At 29.7% G+C, this 17,779-nt stretch overlaps 2 protein-coding genes across 2 annotated transcripts in view; one reads left to right on the top strand and one right to left on the bottom strand.

Moving 5' to 3' along the window:
• Positions 1–4,825: 4,825 nt before the first annotated feature.
• On the top strand, positions 4,826–5,344 carry LOC136976709 (uncharacterized). Its single transcript, XM_067272074.1, has one exon. The coding sequence runs from the start codon at positions 4,826–4,828 to the stop codon at positions 5,342–5,344; it is 519 nt and encodes a 172-aa protein (XP_067128175.1).
• A 4,259-nt stretch (positions 5,345–9,603) lies between these two features.
• Positions 9,604–17,779, bottom strand: part of LOC136976685 (probable JmjC domain-containing histone demethylation protein 2C) — a 146,212-nt gene continuing 138,036 nt past the window's right edge. The window contains 11 exon segments of the mRNA XM_067272048.1: positions 9,604–11,175; positions 11,257–11,391; positions 11,480–11,650; positions 11,732–11,871; positions 11,940–12,059; positions 12,143–12,364; positions 12,433–12,604; positions 12,754–13,452; positions 14,944–15,170; positions 15,258–15,413; positions 15,488–15,705. Of these exon segments, the coding sequence (XP_067128149.1) occupies positions 11,095–11,175; positions 11,257–11,391; positions 11,480–11,650; positions 11,732–11,871; positions 11,940–12,059; positions 12,143–12,364; positions 12,433–12,604; positions 12,754–13,452; positions 14,944–15,170; positions 15,258–15,413; positions 15,488–15,705 (2,341 nt within the window). The 3' untranslated portion in view covers positions 9,604–11,094.

Genomic DNA, 17,779 nt, shown 5'->3' with positions numbered 1-17,779 from the left:
TACCCCCAATATACTTGATCTTTATGGAGTGTTTGCTATTACCTTTGTCTTTTACAATATTAAATAAGTGTTTGAATTGGAACAATTGAAATGGATGAAAAGCAATGGAGTAGAATGTGTTCGTTATGTGTTAAATAAGAGGGACTTTCTGTGGTCTAAAAGTTTAAAGAAAATTTGTGTTAATAATGGTATATATTTTTTTTTTTCCTCTGTAATAACTTATGAATTGTAATATTACATTAGTTTGCAATGTATATGTAATGATTTTGTTGTATGTATTCCCCACATCATGGGTTCTTCCCAGTATATCTAAATAAATAAAAATAAATAAACTAAAATATCTAAAAAACAAACTTCCAATCATTTCCTTTTTATCTATCTTAAACTATTTCTTTAGATTATAAAAGAGGAAATCAAGAGCCATTTATAGTATGTCAGCTGCAATTCTTAGATAATGCTGTAACCTTAAGAATTGCAATTTCCTCTGTAAATTTTGAGATTTATATGTCATAACAAATATATTAATGGTAGTAAAAAATTTTTTTGTTGAGATAGTCTTCAACAAGATAATTTATATGAAATCAGACAATTGACAGGAAATTAAATAAAAATTTTTTTTAACTTTCTCTTGAATATGTTTTTATTATAAATAGAAATAACATTATTCATTAATATGCAAAACCAAATGACTGCCAAATTATTGAGCTATTATATGACATAGCCGCATAATAGCTCGATAATTTGGCAGTCATTAGGTATAACTATAAAACCAGGTTTAAAGATGATGATATAAATATGCAAAAATGGGTATTCGGATAAGATACTCAGCTTTCATGAATAACACTATTGAAATAAAACAGTTAATGAATTCTTTGTGCTGTATTAGTTTAGTTGGTTTTATTTATTTATGGTAACATGACACATGGGCAATCTGCCAAGGGGAATGCCTCCTGGGAAGTCTTTTAAGGGAAACTGACCCCTAATTAGGTATTAATAATGTGAAGAAAATTCCGTGTGGCCAGCCTGTTGGCAAGGTACGAACCCATGACCAGTGTTAAACCATAATGATAAGTTTAATTTTGATGCCTGTTCAGTTTAGTTGGATAAAATTTTAAGAAATAACAAATTAAATCATTCTTGCTTCACACGCAATGAAGTGTTATAAATTAAGACCCTTGGCAGTTTTCTCATCTTTTATTCAGTTCTTATTCTGCATTATATTACTCTATATAGTAAAACCTGTGTAAACTGGAATTGTGTGATTCTAAAGTATTTTTTCCATTTCGAACAGGTTTTAGAAACTTTCTTTTTTCTTTTTAATTTATAAACTACTACAGATAAATGCCACACAATTATGTTCATTTTTATATAGTGAAATCACTATTACATGCATAAAAATCTTTTATTACTAGGTTTAATCTGAATTAATTCAATATGATTCCAACTAAGAGTATTTGAATACAAGAAATGAGCACAGTTTGAATTTGTTTTGAATGAAGTAGAATTTCAGGAATATGCAAAATTTATTTTACATATTCTTGGTATTCTATTTCATTAAAATTTTATACCCGACAAAATTTTACGTAACTATGCAAATAGTTTATCATCATGAGTTAATTTATGGAGTTTGCATACGTTTTTATTGTGTTGCTTATATGAGATCTACATTCTAAAACTAATAAATGTTTTATGAAAACAGAAATTTAGATCAGATTATCTGTATCAGATATTCAAGTAGGTTAAATAAATGATTAACTGGTTTCATTAGAAAAACGATAATAATGTAAACTGATATTTACATAAAATAGATTCAATTAAGCAAATTTCAAGGAGAAATGCATGTGGTTGTTGTAATATGTATAGGAAAGGGCAAGACAGTATGTCAAATGGATCATTATTTTCCTTGCATAACATCATCTGCAGGAAAGATGATGGTGAGCATCTTTTGGGATGCTGAAAGGGTTATGGTGGATTTCCTGGTACAGGGAACAATAATCAATACACAATATTATTCTGCAAATTCTGAAAGACTATCTTTACAGTGCAGTCTTAAAAAAAGAACAGGAAAGTTGTAAAAGATTGTCATCTTACTGTGTGACAAAGCACACTCACATATAGCTTATGCAATAACAATTTTGGAAACTATGGGTTGGGAAGTGCTTAGTTGCTTAGTGATCCCCACGTCCAGATTTAGTTCCAAGTAATTTTCATCTGCTTTGACAATTAAAGGATCACTTAAGAGCAAATAAGTTTTCAATAAATGAACTCTTGTAGGATTGTGTCTTGAATTGACTACAAAAACAAAAAATAACTTTGCTTCAATTCAGGCTGGACTGGAAACAAAATTTGACCTCTGCATTGTGTTAAAAACTGACATTTAAAAAACCCATCGTTTAGTTAAAGGAAAAAATAACACAAGATAATTACCATAATTTGAATATAATGCACTGATTATTATTATATTCTATTAATATTATATTTAAAATTTATATATAAAAGATACTTTTAATGGGTTTCAAAAATTATGCATGTTTTGTATAAGTCCAGTGCTGTGTTAACCAGCCCCAGAGGGCACCATGCTCTATGGCATTTGCCGAAATTCTCAGTTGGCCAGACTGGCTCTGCTTCAATTCAAACTCTTCCAGAACAATACATGAAGGAAATGCATAAATATGAATGGAGAGTACTTTAAAAAGCCCATATACTTTGGAAATTGTACTACTAATACTATTTTTTATAATTAATAAAGTGCAGGTCAATCTTGAACTTTTTTCATATATGCTAAGCATGTATTCAGATTTTTGTTTATCACATTCATGCAACACAAATTTTTATGAATTAAATGAAAATTAATTTTCTAGTTTATGGCATGTATAAAAATTAAAATTTTATCTGAAGAATGAATAAATTTTTTTTTAAATTTTTATTCCAGTGAAACAGTGTTGTTTATTTTACATTGCTTTTCATAGACACAATGTAGTACATTTTAGTTAACATCATGTAGTTTAAAGTGAAAATAGACATGAGATTTTTAAAATTTTAATTTAAATAAATAAAAAAATTGGTCACATTCTTTGGTAGACTGATAGACACACACAACTTTGAGGAGCAAGGCCTCAAAATTTCCCAGTAGCTACAGGTCTGGATGTGACTGGAAGCTGGTTGCTTGAAGAGCTACTCTTGCACAGTCTGTTTCATTTTCTCATTACACTACACACTTGCTAATTTGCACTCTCAATTATCTGGCTTATCCCCAGTGTGACTGTATGTGTTTCTGTTTCCATAAAAATGTTAGTTATATCATAATTCTATTTTCCTGTTTACTTGGATTACATTTCTGTGTACAGTATTACATGTCAGAATGCCTTATTGGCTGCCTACTTCCAAAAAAGAATCAGTATCAGTACAGAACTTTCATAGGATTATACATACATATTTTAGATATACACTGCATACATTTGGGAAAAAATGAGTGAATGTTAACAAAATATTAATGCACGTAACAATAAATATGAAATAAACAAAAAAGAGGTTTGAATACAAATGTTGAAGTGAATATAGAATGTGACCTCTTCTAGCATTAATGCAAGCTTGACAACATTGATTACTCTCAATAAGAAATTGCAAAAACTGAGAAGGCAGTGATTGCCATTTACGCAAAAAAGTGGTTTGGTGTTCACCAAAGGTTTGTGGAGGGGGTTTGACAGCTGAAACACATCTCCCTAGAGCATCCCATAGATGTTCTACGGGATTGAAATCTGGGAAATATGTAGACCAAATCCATTTGTTCTATTCCCTGTTCATAAAGGTATTGGTCAACCAGTCTTGCTCGATGTGGACAAGCATTATCATCCATTAAAATGAAATCATCTCCAATTATACCAGCATAAGATTTGACATAGTGGTCCAGTATCTCATCTCAATACCTGTGAGAAGTAATGATACCTCCATCAAACACACGGAGGTTGGTACATCCACCTAAAGAAAACCCAGCCCAGACAGTCTTTTCACCACTACTAAAAGCATGTCTTTCCATTATGTTCTGCAGTTCTTAAACGGAATGGGCAGGTTGAGAGGCAGATTCGTGCAGTCATTGAAGTGGAATGTACAATGTTAATCACCAGCAGCTTATCCCAATCTCTCTGGGCTGAGGCCTGCAACATGGTAGCCTCCCTTCAAAACTGAATGACTGAAGGGTAAAACTTCACATGAACTGTTGTATGGCATTCAGCCAGATTTGTTGATGTAAAAAGGTATTTGGAAGTAATGTATATATGCTTATCAACAAAACTGTTTGTTGTATATATATATCACTTTCAAATACTGAACTGGATTAGTTCCAAGTCATTTGCCAGTGGCAAATGACTTAGAACTAATCCAGTCCAGTTCAATTAAAACAGCATTTCTTCATGGTGATTTAAATGAAGAAATATATGTGAATCAACCAAAAGGTTTCTATGACAACACTGGGCATGTGTGCAAAGTTAAGAAAAGTTGGTGTGAATTAAAACAGACACCACAACAATGGCATAAGAAGTTCAGCACATTCCTCTCGGACTTTGAATTGAAACCAATGAATTTTAATACTTGTGTATTTTTCAATGAAAAACTGACATTATATTTGCCCTATATGTTAATGATGGTCTGCTCTGTGCCAAGTCAATTGAACTTGTCGGTAAGCAATTTCAAGACAAGTTCAAGTCAAGTCAATATTTCAATTTACACAGTCATCGACCAATTTTTACCTTGGATTACAGATCAAGTGAGAAAAACAATTCACATCCATCAGTCAAGTTATCTGCAAAAAGTTTTCCAGCATTTCAAAATGATAAATTGCAATGTAGTTGCAATACCAGCTGATCCACACACAGTGCTTAAGAAAATTGTAGACAAAACAAGTAATCAACCAGATATAGATACCTTTCATAGACAAGTTATTGGAAGCCTCGTGTATATTACCATGGGCTTGCATCCAGACATGGCATATATTGTTAACAAGTTGAGCCAATTTCTTGAAACATCATCAACTGTGATTCATTTGGATGTGGCAAAGTGCATGTTGAATTATCTTAGTGAGACTGTTGATATTAGCATCAAGTTTTGTACAGTCAGAGGCAATCAAAATAAATTAGTTGTGTTTTGTGATGCCAATTATACTGCTTGTATGAATATTTGTAAGTCAATAAGTGGTGTGATGCTTATGCTCAACAGAGGTCCTATTGTTTGCATTAGTCACAAGCAAACTGTATTAGTAACTTCAACAACTGACACAGAATATACAGTGATTCATGCACCACCAAAGAGATTGTTGGGTTCAAGGAATTCTCGTGGATTTAGGTTTTGAATGTGGACTGACAGTGATTAAATTTGACAACAAAGCGGCGTAAAATCCAGTATTTCACCGACACACTAAACACGTCGATATTAAGTTTTGTTACTCTCATGGACTCGTCGAGGATAGCTTGATAAAGCTGATTCACATTGATACTGAACAGCAATTAGCAGATTTCTTGACAAAACCACTATTGAAAGAAACTTTTATTAATCGCAATAAAATTTTGAAACTGTAAATCTAATTTCATAATTATTGATTTTTTTGTGCTATTTATGTTTATTGTAATCTGAGACATCTCGGCAAGTGGGAGCATTGAGTGAATGTGCCTCAGTTTCTTCCTGCAGCACATCACTATGCGATCATTATGCACATGGGTCACATGTGCATAATGATTGCATGCTTGTTCTGTTGAAGAATTTTGAACTTTTGTAGAGAGAGAGATCTTTTCTCTCTTCCTTTTTAGCATTTAATTTCAGTTTGTTAACATTAAACGTAGCACATTTATTCCAATACAACTCAACAATATATACATAAAAAATTCATTAGCTTCTCCCTAAATGATAGGAAAAAAAAATGTTAGAAATTTTCTGTTATATTTTGTACTGTATTATAAATTTTGTCATGAAAACAAGTGCAATTTTTTTTAAAATTTATATTTTGATTATTTTTAACTTTTATTTCCAAGATTACTCTGTTCTAAACATAGTGCCCAACTTACAGCAATTGCCATTAAAATATATGTCAATAAATAGTTACTAACATTAAATTATTTTCTTAACAGAATTTTATTTCATCAGAAAATTCAACAATTAGTTGTTTGCAGATTTGTAAAATATTCATTACAAATTATATTTATAGTTTGGTAACAACCTTAATTGAGAGATAGAAAAAGTTGATAAAGAGAATTTGTAATAATAATTATAGATCTTGGTTTGGTTTGGTGTGGTGATATACAGCAACATGACACACGAGCAATCTATCAAGGGAGATATCTTCTGGGAAGACTTTCTTTGGGAAGCTGGTCCCTATTTAAGTGTTAGATATGTGAAGAAAACAGAAAAGTCTACGTGGCCAGCCTAGTGGTCAGGCACAAACTTGTGACCAACTACCAGTGTTAGTGGTTTTATCCACTTAGCCACTGGTGGGCATGTTTTACATCTACAGGCAAAGAAAAACAAATGCTGTTTGAATAATAATCAATTTGAATTTAATTTTTGCATATTCTATATTGTGTCAATTTACTGTATTTCTGCACATATACTGTATTTTACGGACTATAAGACGCACTTTAATTTTTAAGCAATTTTTTAAAAAAATACCTATAAGACGCACCTGAATTTTGGAAGCAATTTTTCGAAGAAAAAAGTGCGTCTTGTAGTCCATAAAATACGGTAAGAGCACATGCACTTATAAGTAAAATCAGTTGTTTTTGCATTTTTGAAACACACATCCTGCTTTGCTTATAAGAGCATACATTGCTTGTACATGCTGTCAATGTTAGTTAAATATAAATGTATTGATATAGTTATTACTCAATGACATCTCTGTAGTAGCTATTATAAAAATAAAACACCAAAATAAATGAATTTTTTAAGAACTTTTTGCAATATATGCCAGTTTTGTCCCATCTATAAGAGCAAACTATGACTATGTATCATATAAGAACAAATTATGACTATGGTACATAATTTGGTAATAATATGGTCATAATTTGTTGTTACTAATATAAATAAATTGCCACTGTATCATACAATGACTTTTTATTTAAATTAATGATGATAAGGGTAAATTGTCATAATGTTGAAGATGCAATAACTAATCAAAATCTTAGGCATTCGTCATTAAATTTATTTGTTCGATAAATCTTAAACAATAGATGATACTATATTTTAACTTCTTAATACAGTAGATCCATAGATCCACTTATTGTAATCGTGGAATTTTAATAATAATAGCTATAATTATAACAATATAATTATCATTATTAATGTTATTAACAACTAATAAATCTTTATGTTATACACTTTTGTTTTATGGCCATATTCATAACCAAGGATTGAGTTGAGAAGTTAATCAATTACTGCTATTCACTTTACTTTTAGCAAGTGAATGTTTATTGGTTAACTTCTAACTCTAACTCTTAATCATTGGTATTGAATATGATCATTAATGTATTTTTTAATGTCAATAAAACCAGAACTTTTTGTTAATTGTTTTCTTATTTAATTACATTGTGACTTGTCTTTATTGATAACAATAAACAAGGTGATTACAATAACAGATTTTACTTCTATATTTGATACTAAGCACATGTTAAAGTTTATAGCATTGTTAAAACTAAACACTGTTTTTTTTTATTTTTTATTTTATTTAATCTCCATAATTAATATAATTCTAGTATAATAGATGATATGAATGAATCTTAAAGGGTAAAATCACAGCTCTGAATAAAGCAGTTGGAATCTTATCAAAGCTTTAGAACATGTCCATAGGAATGAAAAAACATGAAAGGAACTGACATGTGACCGTTCACAATATATAGCCCCCCAAAATCAGCTTATCTGGAATTTTGGACCCTCAAAAATGGGGTAAAACTTAAAAGCAAAAAAATCTGTAATTATTTCTCAAATCAATGCTAAAAATCAGCTGTTTTTTACTTTACTAGAGATGGCTGAAAGCTCATAAAATAGAAGAAATACCATTGCATCCACTACTTCCAGAACAAAATTGGAGTCACAATGGCACTCCGATATAGCCTATAAATGTGATGGGCTTATCTCGCAAGAGGACACATGTAGCCCATCCATTCTTTTGACTTTTTACTCCTGTGAGCATTTTCTACAGCTCCGATAAGGTCCTCAACTCATTCAAGATGCAATTTTATTTGTTAAAGTTTGTGCCCATCTAGATTGAAGAAATTTAATTTTGAAATATTCTCTTGTCAGAAATTTGTCACTAAAATATTTTTATGGATATATATATACTTGGTTACGGAGACCGACTGTTAATTAGCTAAGCGAAGTGAAAGTTTTGAAGTTTCTAATCAAACATCTTAGCTAATAATGTAGGTATCTGCATATAGAAAGAAAGAAGAAATGAATGAATTAATTAAAATCTGGTGAGAAATGTATAAACAGATAGTTTCTAAATGTTTGAAATATTCACTTTTCTTTTCAATATTTGTAATTAAGTATCTGATAGAAAACAATCATTCCTGTTTTAAATTTATATTTTTAACCATAAGACAAACTTCATTAATAATAATGTATTTATATAAAAAGTATTTCTATAAATCATTCTGCCAAAAGAAAAGAAAATTCATTAAAGTATAAGTATTGGACAAATTAATAAATACAAATATAAGATATTCAAAAATATAAAATTTAGTTTTAATTATATTTTGGATTAATTTTTTAAAATATGACAATAGAATGTCGGGATTAGTTAATTATTATACAATATTTTTCGATATAAACCAAGAATTAGATTTTATGGTAAATAATTGTGAAAAATTTGAGTAAGATGGATTACGTAAATCTAGTTTATCATAAAATTGTGTCTAAGCGAGTTTGGTAGCAAGATAATAGATCATTTTGATTTGTTGATCTGATAACAGAATTTGATACATTTCTTGTTTTCCAGTTTGCAGGATTGAATTCCACATTGGGAATAGACTTTGTCGGTTTTTAATAAAGATTTTCACTTGAGGAAGAATACCGAATCTACAATTAGTTCTTGGCATTTCTCAAGTAAATTAAAATAAAATATTTGATTAATTAATTTAAAAACTAACAATTTTATTTATTATTATGAAATAAATTTGGTAGGATGGCATTATCTTTGAAATGCCTGTTTAACGATTAGAGCATTCTCTAAAGCAAAAGTTTTTAATTTGCGAGAGAAATAACAAAGAAAAGTCCTTTCATATAAAATATTTTTTAATTATCTTATAAAAGTATTCAAAATTAAATCTAAATATGGACTAACACATATATATATATGTGTGTGTGTGTTAGTCCATATATAAATTTAATTTTGAATATATAATAGTTTTTATATTAATAAGTTTATTCTAAAAGTAATTTCATTATATGATTTAATTTATGTAAAATATGAATAAGATTAGCCAGAGTTTATGTCTTGTTTTGATATTATTAATTAAATATACCAAGAAAGAAACTATTTTATTAGTTAAAAGTTAGCAATTAAATTTTTTTAAAAACATATGAATAATACATTTAGATTAAAAAAACAAAAAAACAAAAATATTCTCTTCTGTCAGCACTTTAATATGAACCAGCAACATTAGCCATACATTGTCAAATAAAAACAGGATTTGGTACATATACAGACATGTTTTACAGGTCATGATGACATTTTCAATATAAAAATATTGCTATGAAATATATACAAGTACAAACTAAGGTGATGCCAATTACATGTTCTCCCGCTTGTGGGAACCACTCAACAAACTACAACAGCTTCGTAGGAGAAAGAATTAGATAGATAAAGATGAATCCGAATGAAAAACAATCACGGTCGTGGCTGTAGCTGGCACTAGGAGGCAGAACACTCTCCGGTGGACAAAACTGATTTATTTTACAATGTGTTCTCCCTTTAAAATGTACAAGAATGCCTGCTGCTTGACTCAAAAATGATGAATACTGCAACATAAATAACGAAGAGGTTTCTTTGCACCCGCAAATGCACCCGACTTCGACGTCGCGTTAACGATCGGATGCCGGCTTGAGAAACACCGAACAAACAATAGGACTACGGTGCAGATAATAAAGAATAATTTACAAGCGATGCTCGTTGCGACTCGATGCGAGCTTCTCGTAGACTCGTCCGACCGTCGGCGTGGAGTTTTATAAATCAGTATAATACAAAACACTGGATAACGTTTGGCCAGCATTAAAATCGAGTGCAGGAAAATGTTTGACGAGAATATTAATTCCCTATTAAATTGTAGCTTTAATTAAACTCTAGGAACCACTACTACCAATTTCTCTCCTAATCTTCCCTGGCACAGCCAACTTATGCAAAAAGGAATAGAGAGGCATATCTTTGTCAAACAGTATTTATATAAAGGAATGAAAGTTCATACCTAGACACAAAATGGTAGTTTCATGGTATCCCATAAGTACGCAGTTCTCCATATCTTAACAGAAACAAGTCGGTTGCATTATTTACTTCACACGACATTAAGCCACAACATCCAACTTTTTTATTTATTTTTTTTCTTTTTTCTTTATAACACAGCAAACAGTTCAGATAGATATTTCTGAGCATCTAACACTTTTAAAAATCAATATAAATAAGCAAAGTCAATAACATGAATTTTTAAATTCCTCACTGCAACAATTGAAGACAAAAAGTTTATCCATATATTGTGAGGAAACAAATAGGCATTCCTGGGAAATTATGAAACTGGACAAATATTTGTACTTCACCTGATGTCAGCAGATTTCTGCCACAAAGAGTAAATACACATTAATGGGAGATATTCATTAGTTGGCCATATAATGGCCAATAAGGTAAACATGGCACGGCGAGTCTGTTCCAAAGAGATCCGGAGACCGATACATAGGAAGATGTCGCACTTAAAAATAATATAAAAAAAAATAACATTGCACGTTTCTCCCAGGCTTAAGAATTGTTGCAAAGGCCAGCCTTCAGCATAATTTAGTCCATCCATGGGAGTTTGTCTTGGACATAAAAAATTGAACTTCAAAACATCATTTAATTGTTCTCATAAATCATGTTTGGTAGTCTTCTGGGTCATTTTCTTGTAATTGTTCTAAAGCATCTTTCACAGCATGATATATAATGTTCTTAATCTGTATAAAATATCAATATACAGTGTTTGTTAAAAACATTCATAAGCAATCATTTACTATTATTCTATTATTTCTACTCACTTGTAATTTATCTTCATGCATAATACGTGAATCCAGAGACGATTGAGATTTCTGAATAAGTTTAAAGCATTGGGAAATGTTTTCTGGTGAAACAAACTCTTTGGAGATTTTGACACAGTTATGAAGATTTTGCACCTGAAAATTATAAATATTAATAATTACTTACAATTTACGTACTTGTTTAACATGATTAATTCTGTTAAATCTAATAAATATATTTTACTTGATGAGGAGCTCCTGCAGGGATAAATATAGCATCTCCCAAACATTGTACCACAGCGTAACCTTCTACTCCGTACTCTTGACTTAGACGATTTCGGAGTTCTTCGTCTAAATAATACGTCTGATCTAATAATGGATCCTGTGTAGAATCCTGTCCTTTATCTTTATTTATCTGTTTTTTTTAAAGAAATTTAATGTGTTAAATGTACAGTAGAATAGCATAATTCTCCATTGATCATTAATTTACTATTACCTTCATAAGAAATTCGTTAATTTTGTCTGCATCTTGAGCATGATAGATATGCCATAAAGCACCGGGTTTTATTCCTTTTTCTTTTAATCTTTTCTTCATGAGCAAATCGCATCCCCCTTCGTCATATGTTTTTGAAATATCTAATTGAACAACATCTAATTATTCAATGAAAAATGTACATTAATAGCAATAAATAATTTATGCTTACCATAAATACTGTCTTCCTCTTTTACCTCTTTTGATAACCCAACATAGACCATAACATTTACAGTATCACTTGTTTCGACATGTATATTAATAGTACCTTTTGTGGGATGTTGAATGGAACCTAAAATTAATTTTTGAACATTAGTTTTTTCCCCACTTTCTCTCTTAAATGTTTACCTTACTTGTTTTAAATTATTAACATACCATACGCATTGTACATTTTTGGTCCTAGATCGGGACGGATAAAACAGCTGGGGACGTGACTGGCCAAATTGAAAACGCCATCACGCTGTGTGTATTGAGGCAGTGGTAACACAGATAATAATTCCTGAAAGCAGGCTGGTAACACTTCTGGAAAATCGTCGGCAACCGACCAGTCTTTCATTTTCAACAGCATGTGTTCGCCACTGTCGTCTTTAAGACGTTCTGTAATGTTAAGATAACATTTAATCACAAAGATAAGTTGCTTTAAATTGTAAATATAACTAACTTACTGTTAAAATTTTCAATTCCCTCCCAAAATTTTCTCATGGGCACATTAGACATAACAGCACCATTTTTGCAATTAATGATATCATTCCTTATATCACCAAACTCCTGGCAGAGATTTTCAGGATGCCAATTTGACAAATCAATTTTCTTTTCGACATCTGTGATCACAATTGGCTAAATGTAGAAAATAAAAGTACATTCTTTTAGGAATAATAATGTGTCGATATTTATGTTTTAATTAGAAGTATTAAAAAAAACACACACATATATGCATGCACACACATAAATCTATGTATATATATTCAAAACATTACATTACTTACTTCTCCGTGCCTCCATTGTTCTTGAAACAGTTTTATGTTATTGTCATTTTCGGGATCTTTCAATAATAATAATTTTCCATTACAGAGCCAGGAATGGGGTACATCCGAATATAGAGTTGCACTGTCCGTTAAGCAACCCCCTCTTACCGAATCACAGTCTTTAGAATGACAGCGGGTGTAATGGGAAGACTGTTTGCCTTCCTTGTCGAGTTTCTTGACCCTCTGTTCAACAATATTAGAAATCAGTCCGCTCAATGTCGTCTTTACATTCCCTTGTCCAATAGAATTTCTATTCGATCTGTTTCCATTTCCACCTTTGCCAGTGGGTCTTATTAATAATTCACGAAGAGTAGAGAAATTCTCGTTGCTGTCGTCTTCGTCGTGCAGTCCGTCTTCCAACATGTCCAAATTGATGGTCTGTTTTTTGTCGTCGTCGTCGTCATCATCGTCATCGTCGTCTGCCTCCGACTTAATTTTTATCTGAACACTTTTACTTTCGTCTTCGAGTTTACTCGAAGAATTCAAAGCAACATCAGCCAACCAACTCAAAGGCGAACTACCACTCTCTGAACTATAACCATCTTCTTGTTTGATGAGATTAGTCATACCATTCACATTTCCCTTCTTGTTTTGTGGACATCCATTCAACTGCAATTGGTCCTTGTCTGTAAAGCATTTTGTAACAGCATTCATCACTTGCTGCAAAAGAAAATACAATAAACTTTTACTAAACAATTACTTCTACTTCAAAAAATTGAAAACAAAATATAATAGCAATTATAATTGAAAATATTTGTTTCTGTTTCAGTTAAACTAGAAATCTATAAATATTAGTAAATTGTCACAATGCCAGGCTGCAATTTTTAATCATATTTAAAATATACTCTCTCCACCTCAAATCAGTACTGTAGTGTCTTGCCCCTGTACATCACACTTTTTCATTAGCAATGGAGTCGTGCCGGTCATCTATCTAGCTCCTCTCGGGGGAAAATTTTTAAAATTGAAATAATGTGACTTCTGGTTTGTATTGGTAGTTCAATTATAGTTAATCTGAGTCTCCTGTCCCTAAGCTTTCTACATCTGCTCTTGAATTTCATTTATCTAATACCATTCTTGAGAAAGAAAAGATAGACAATAGTGGGAATTCACAGGTCTACAGTTTTTTCAAATTGCAGCCCAATAAATAATTAACAACTCAAGTTATTTCTATTAAAACCTAATAAACTGCATATAATATATAAATTAAGGTAGATCTGTAAAATTACATACATGGTCAATTTTGTAAATATATTTTAGATTTATTAAAATTTATCTTATTAATATATTATTTGAGTACATTTAAATACATCAATTATTGACTGACTAAATCTTGGAAAAGCTTTTGTGACAATCAAAATCATTATTTTCTCTGATATTTTCTTTTTTTATTTATTTATTTATATAGTTTTTGGTTTATAAATTATATCATATGGAAAGACACAATTTAGTATAAACAATCTCCTGATTTTTATGAAATTTGATATTAGCTAAAATTAAAAAAGGGACAAAACTTTTCAGTTTGAAGAAAATTAATCGTACTGCTTTATGACTATAATATAATGTTAAATAATTGTACTTATTATTGTATAAATATAGGAATATAATAAGGAAGAAAGTGTGCCTTTTCTTCCTTATAACATATTTGGCATTGTAAGCAAGATTATAAGCTTTTATACAATAATATAATCCAAATATAATGTTTGTTATTTTCGAACATTTAAATTTTCCAACCTTTTGCAAATTATGTACAGGGTGTAACAAAACTCAGTGCCAACATTTTAGGGATAGCTTCTCTGTCAAAATACTAACACCACTACTCCAGTGTTAGTACTTAAGTGGGAAATCCAAAAATTATCTTTTTAGCAGGCCAGATCTTGAAAATGAAGCAGAATTTGAGAAATGTTTATAGAAGATTTTAAGCTTATTTTTGATCCTAGAATCTATCCCTAAAGTATTGTCACAGAATTTTGTTACACGCTGTATATTTCCAAAGAAATATTTCTTTAGAATTATCAGAAAAAAGTTTTTCCCTGACAGTTCTTTCTTTTCTATATTTTATAAAATAATATAAAAACAGCACAAAATATATTAATAAAAAATAATATAAATTAATTTAAATATGCTTTATTCTATATTTCATGAAATACTTACTTTACATATTCCATTTGTGGAATGTTTTACTTCTGAATCAGCTTTATTGTTACATTTACACGGAAGGCAAAAATTCCATTTACACTGCACTTCGTGAAGTGCTTTGCCTATGTCCCAAAGAGCGGTACTCGCAATTATTTGCGTCATTGTCAGCTTCTCTTGTTCGTGCGCCTGCTTATTGGAGCACAAAAGCCACTGGTAATCGTCACGTCCTTTTAAGGACGATTCTACACAAAAAATTAATTATTATTTTTATGGCTATAGAAATAAAAATAATTTATTAATAAACTTTCAATGTAAAAATTATTTCTTACTTTTTCCACTACCGCTCTTCCTGGCTTTATAACAGTCGATACAGACAACGAAACCACATTTATGGCACACCCAATGAAAGTTGAAAAGTGTGGTATCACAGACGTCACACAATTCCCTAACTCCTTGCAACACTCTCTTCCAAGTTATTGTAGTGTCTGAAAATGAAATTAAAATTAAGTTTTAATGAAAGTTTTTAATTTGCATTAAAAACAAATTATGATTTTATTACCATTAGACATGTGAAGCCTCTGCGCTTCCTTTTCCTGTTCGACAACTTCGCAGAATTGGCTACCCATGTTAGATAATATATATTTGGACATGTGTACATCCAGTTCAGGAGGAGAATCGTCAATACACGATAGCCAAAGTTTTAAATCTTGTTCCGTGGCGTCGGACGGTTCGGAAAATCCGGCTCCGACGATAGTCCCGTTCTTTCCATACCTTAGTCTAGATAACAGAAGAAAAAAGCTTTTTACTCGAATGTATTTAAAAATCTGTAGTTAATTAAATTTTGAATATCTTTATTATACCAACTTCTTAAAGCATTTTGGCATTTATTTAAATAAGCATTAAATTTAAACATTTGAATTCAAAAATATCGAAGAAAGTTTACATAGAAAGAAATATAATTAGCTGGATTGCTTAAATAATAACTGCAGAATTAAAATTCAATTATTTTTAATAATAATTAAGTAAATGTATCATTTGATGTAATATAAATATCAGAATACCGATTTAAGAATATGTAAAAATTGAGAAAAATTAATTTTGTTCCGATTTTTGCATTTTACTCCAAATTACCAATGTTTAAATTAGAATAAAATTCAATCTATTATTTATTTCTTGAATCTGTGCAGTTTATATTAATAAGTAAGTCTTTTGTCTTTTTTTTTTTCTTCTTCTTTTAAGAAATCAATATTTATTAACCTTAAAGTTTTTGGAAATTTTTCAACTTCTTCAACAAATTTTATAGAAAAAATAATTGGAATCCATTGCATAGGAATAGTAATAAATTTACTATAAATTCTAGAGTAAGATTTAAAAATGAAACAGTTTGAAAAATAAGAATTAAAAATTCCCATTTACTTGTAAATTTTGTTAAAACATTGATAAAATTGTAATACTCATTACCGATAATTTTGCAAGTAAATAATTTATTAATTAAGACACACAATACTTCATATTTGTCATCATTTCTTGTAATGCTATTGTAAAAATGATGATTTGAAAAATTTAGCAATTTCTAATCATTTAAAGAATTAGTAAAATCATAGAAGATTGTTCATATAAATATTGCCTCTTGTATACTGTAATTTAAATTTAAAACTTTTAGTTAAAGGTTCTTTTTTTAATAATTTGGAAGAATATTATCCTTCAAAGTATCACTTTCAAAAAGTAATCGTAATCTTTAATACTAACAATAAATCAATGCAAATTAAACATTTTCGACTAAACTGTGTAGTCATTTTCACGGTTTAACATAAAATTGAAAATGACTACTCACTGTACACAATAGTAATACATTTTGAATAGTTTTTTGCTGGTCAAATTGTATTACTTTCAAATTCTGTGATATGTTTGTTAAGTAAATAAAATACACACCTCTCTCTTACTTATCGTCATTGATTTTTTTAAAACACGATAAATGCAAGAGATACGTTTTAGATTACATTAGATTAGATTACGTTAATCAACATTCTTTAAATAGTTACTAATAAATTTCTTGTAATTTTTATAGTAATATTGTAAACACATCATGCAATTCTAAATAGGTCAAACAGAAAGAAACAAAAATAGGAAATATTTGATTTCAGATGTGATAAGATCTATAATTGCGGCAGTACTCTTTTGTAAGAAGTTACTTGCTTATTGTAATTATTAAGTTAAAAATGAAAAGAGTAGCATATAGAGGATTAATTTTTTTTTAATTTTATGGTAAATTTAAAATAGAGCTTACTATTTCTTCTGTGTTTAGATTTACAAAATGGTCACTAAGTATGCTTTGTTAATGTCCACTCATTGTGAGATTATGTTTAGAAATTTAGACATATTATAAAATGATCTCCAAACTTTAAAATGTTTCTAATAAGAGTCATTCTTGTGAGTCAGTGTTTTAAATATTCTGTACATTTAAAATATTTTCTGAATAGTTTAAGCTCAAAGAATAAAGTCAATATTAGCCAAAACTTAAAGAAATATAGTTAAAAACATTTTTATATTTTATATTTTTTGCTTGATTTCTTCATTTAAACTAGTGACAACTTTGATTTAATTAGTTCCATAACTGTTATTGTTAATTATTTCAAGTACAATTTATATTAAACAGCTTTTGACATAATTAATGGCAATTATACTATTGTTAAGATAAATTACATTATTCAAATGTTTTCACTATTGAATATATCTTTGAAAAAGATATGCAAATATCCACAACAGTACAAAATTATATATTTTATTTTAAGCAGTTTGAGATATTTAAAATTTAGTATCACCTTTTGTGGAATAACAAGAGAATTGTTAA

The sequence above is a fragment of the Centruroides vittatus genome, unplaced genomic scaffold (genome assembly GCF_030686945.1).
Source record: "Centruroides vittatus isolate TY-2023 unplaced genomic scaffold, ASM3068694v2 contig_417, whole genome shotgun sequence".
In the NCBI taxonomy this organism is placed as follows: domain Eukaryota; kingdom Metazoa; phylum Arthropoda; class Arachnida; order Scorpiones; family Buthidae; genus Centruroides; species Centruroides vittatus.
This window is presented reverse-complemented; position numbering and strand designations above follow the sequence as displayed.

Coding starts and splice junctions, on each gene's coding strand:
- LOC136976709 (XM_067272074.1), top strand. CDS start 4,826: ATGATAAATTGCAATGTAGTTGCAATACCAGCTGATCCACACACAGTG.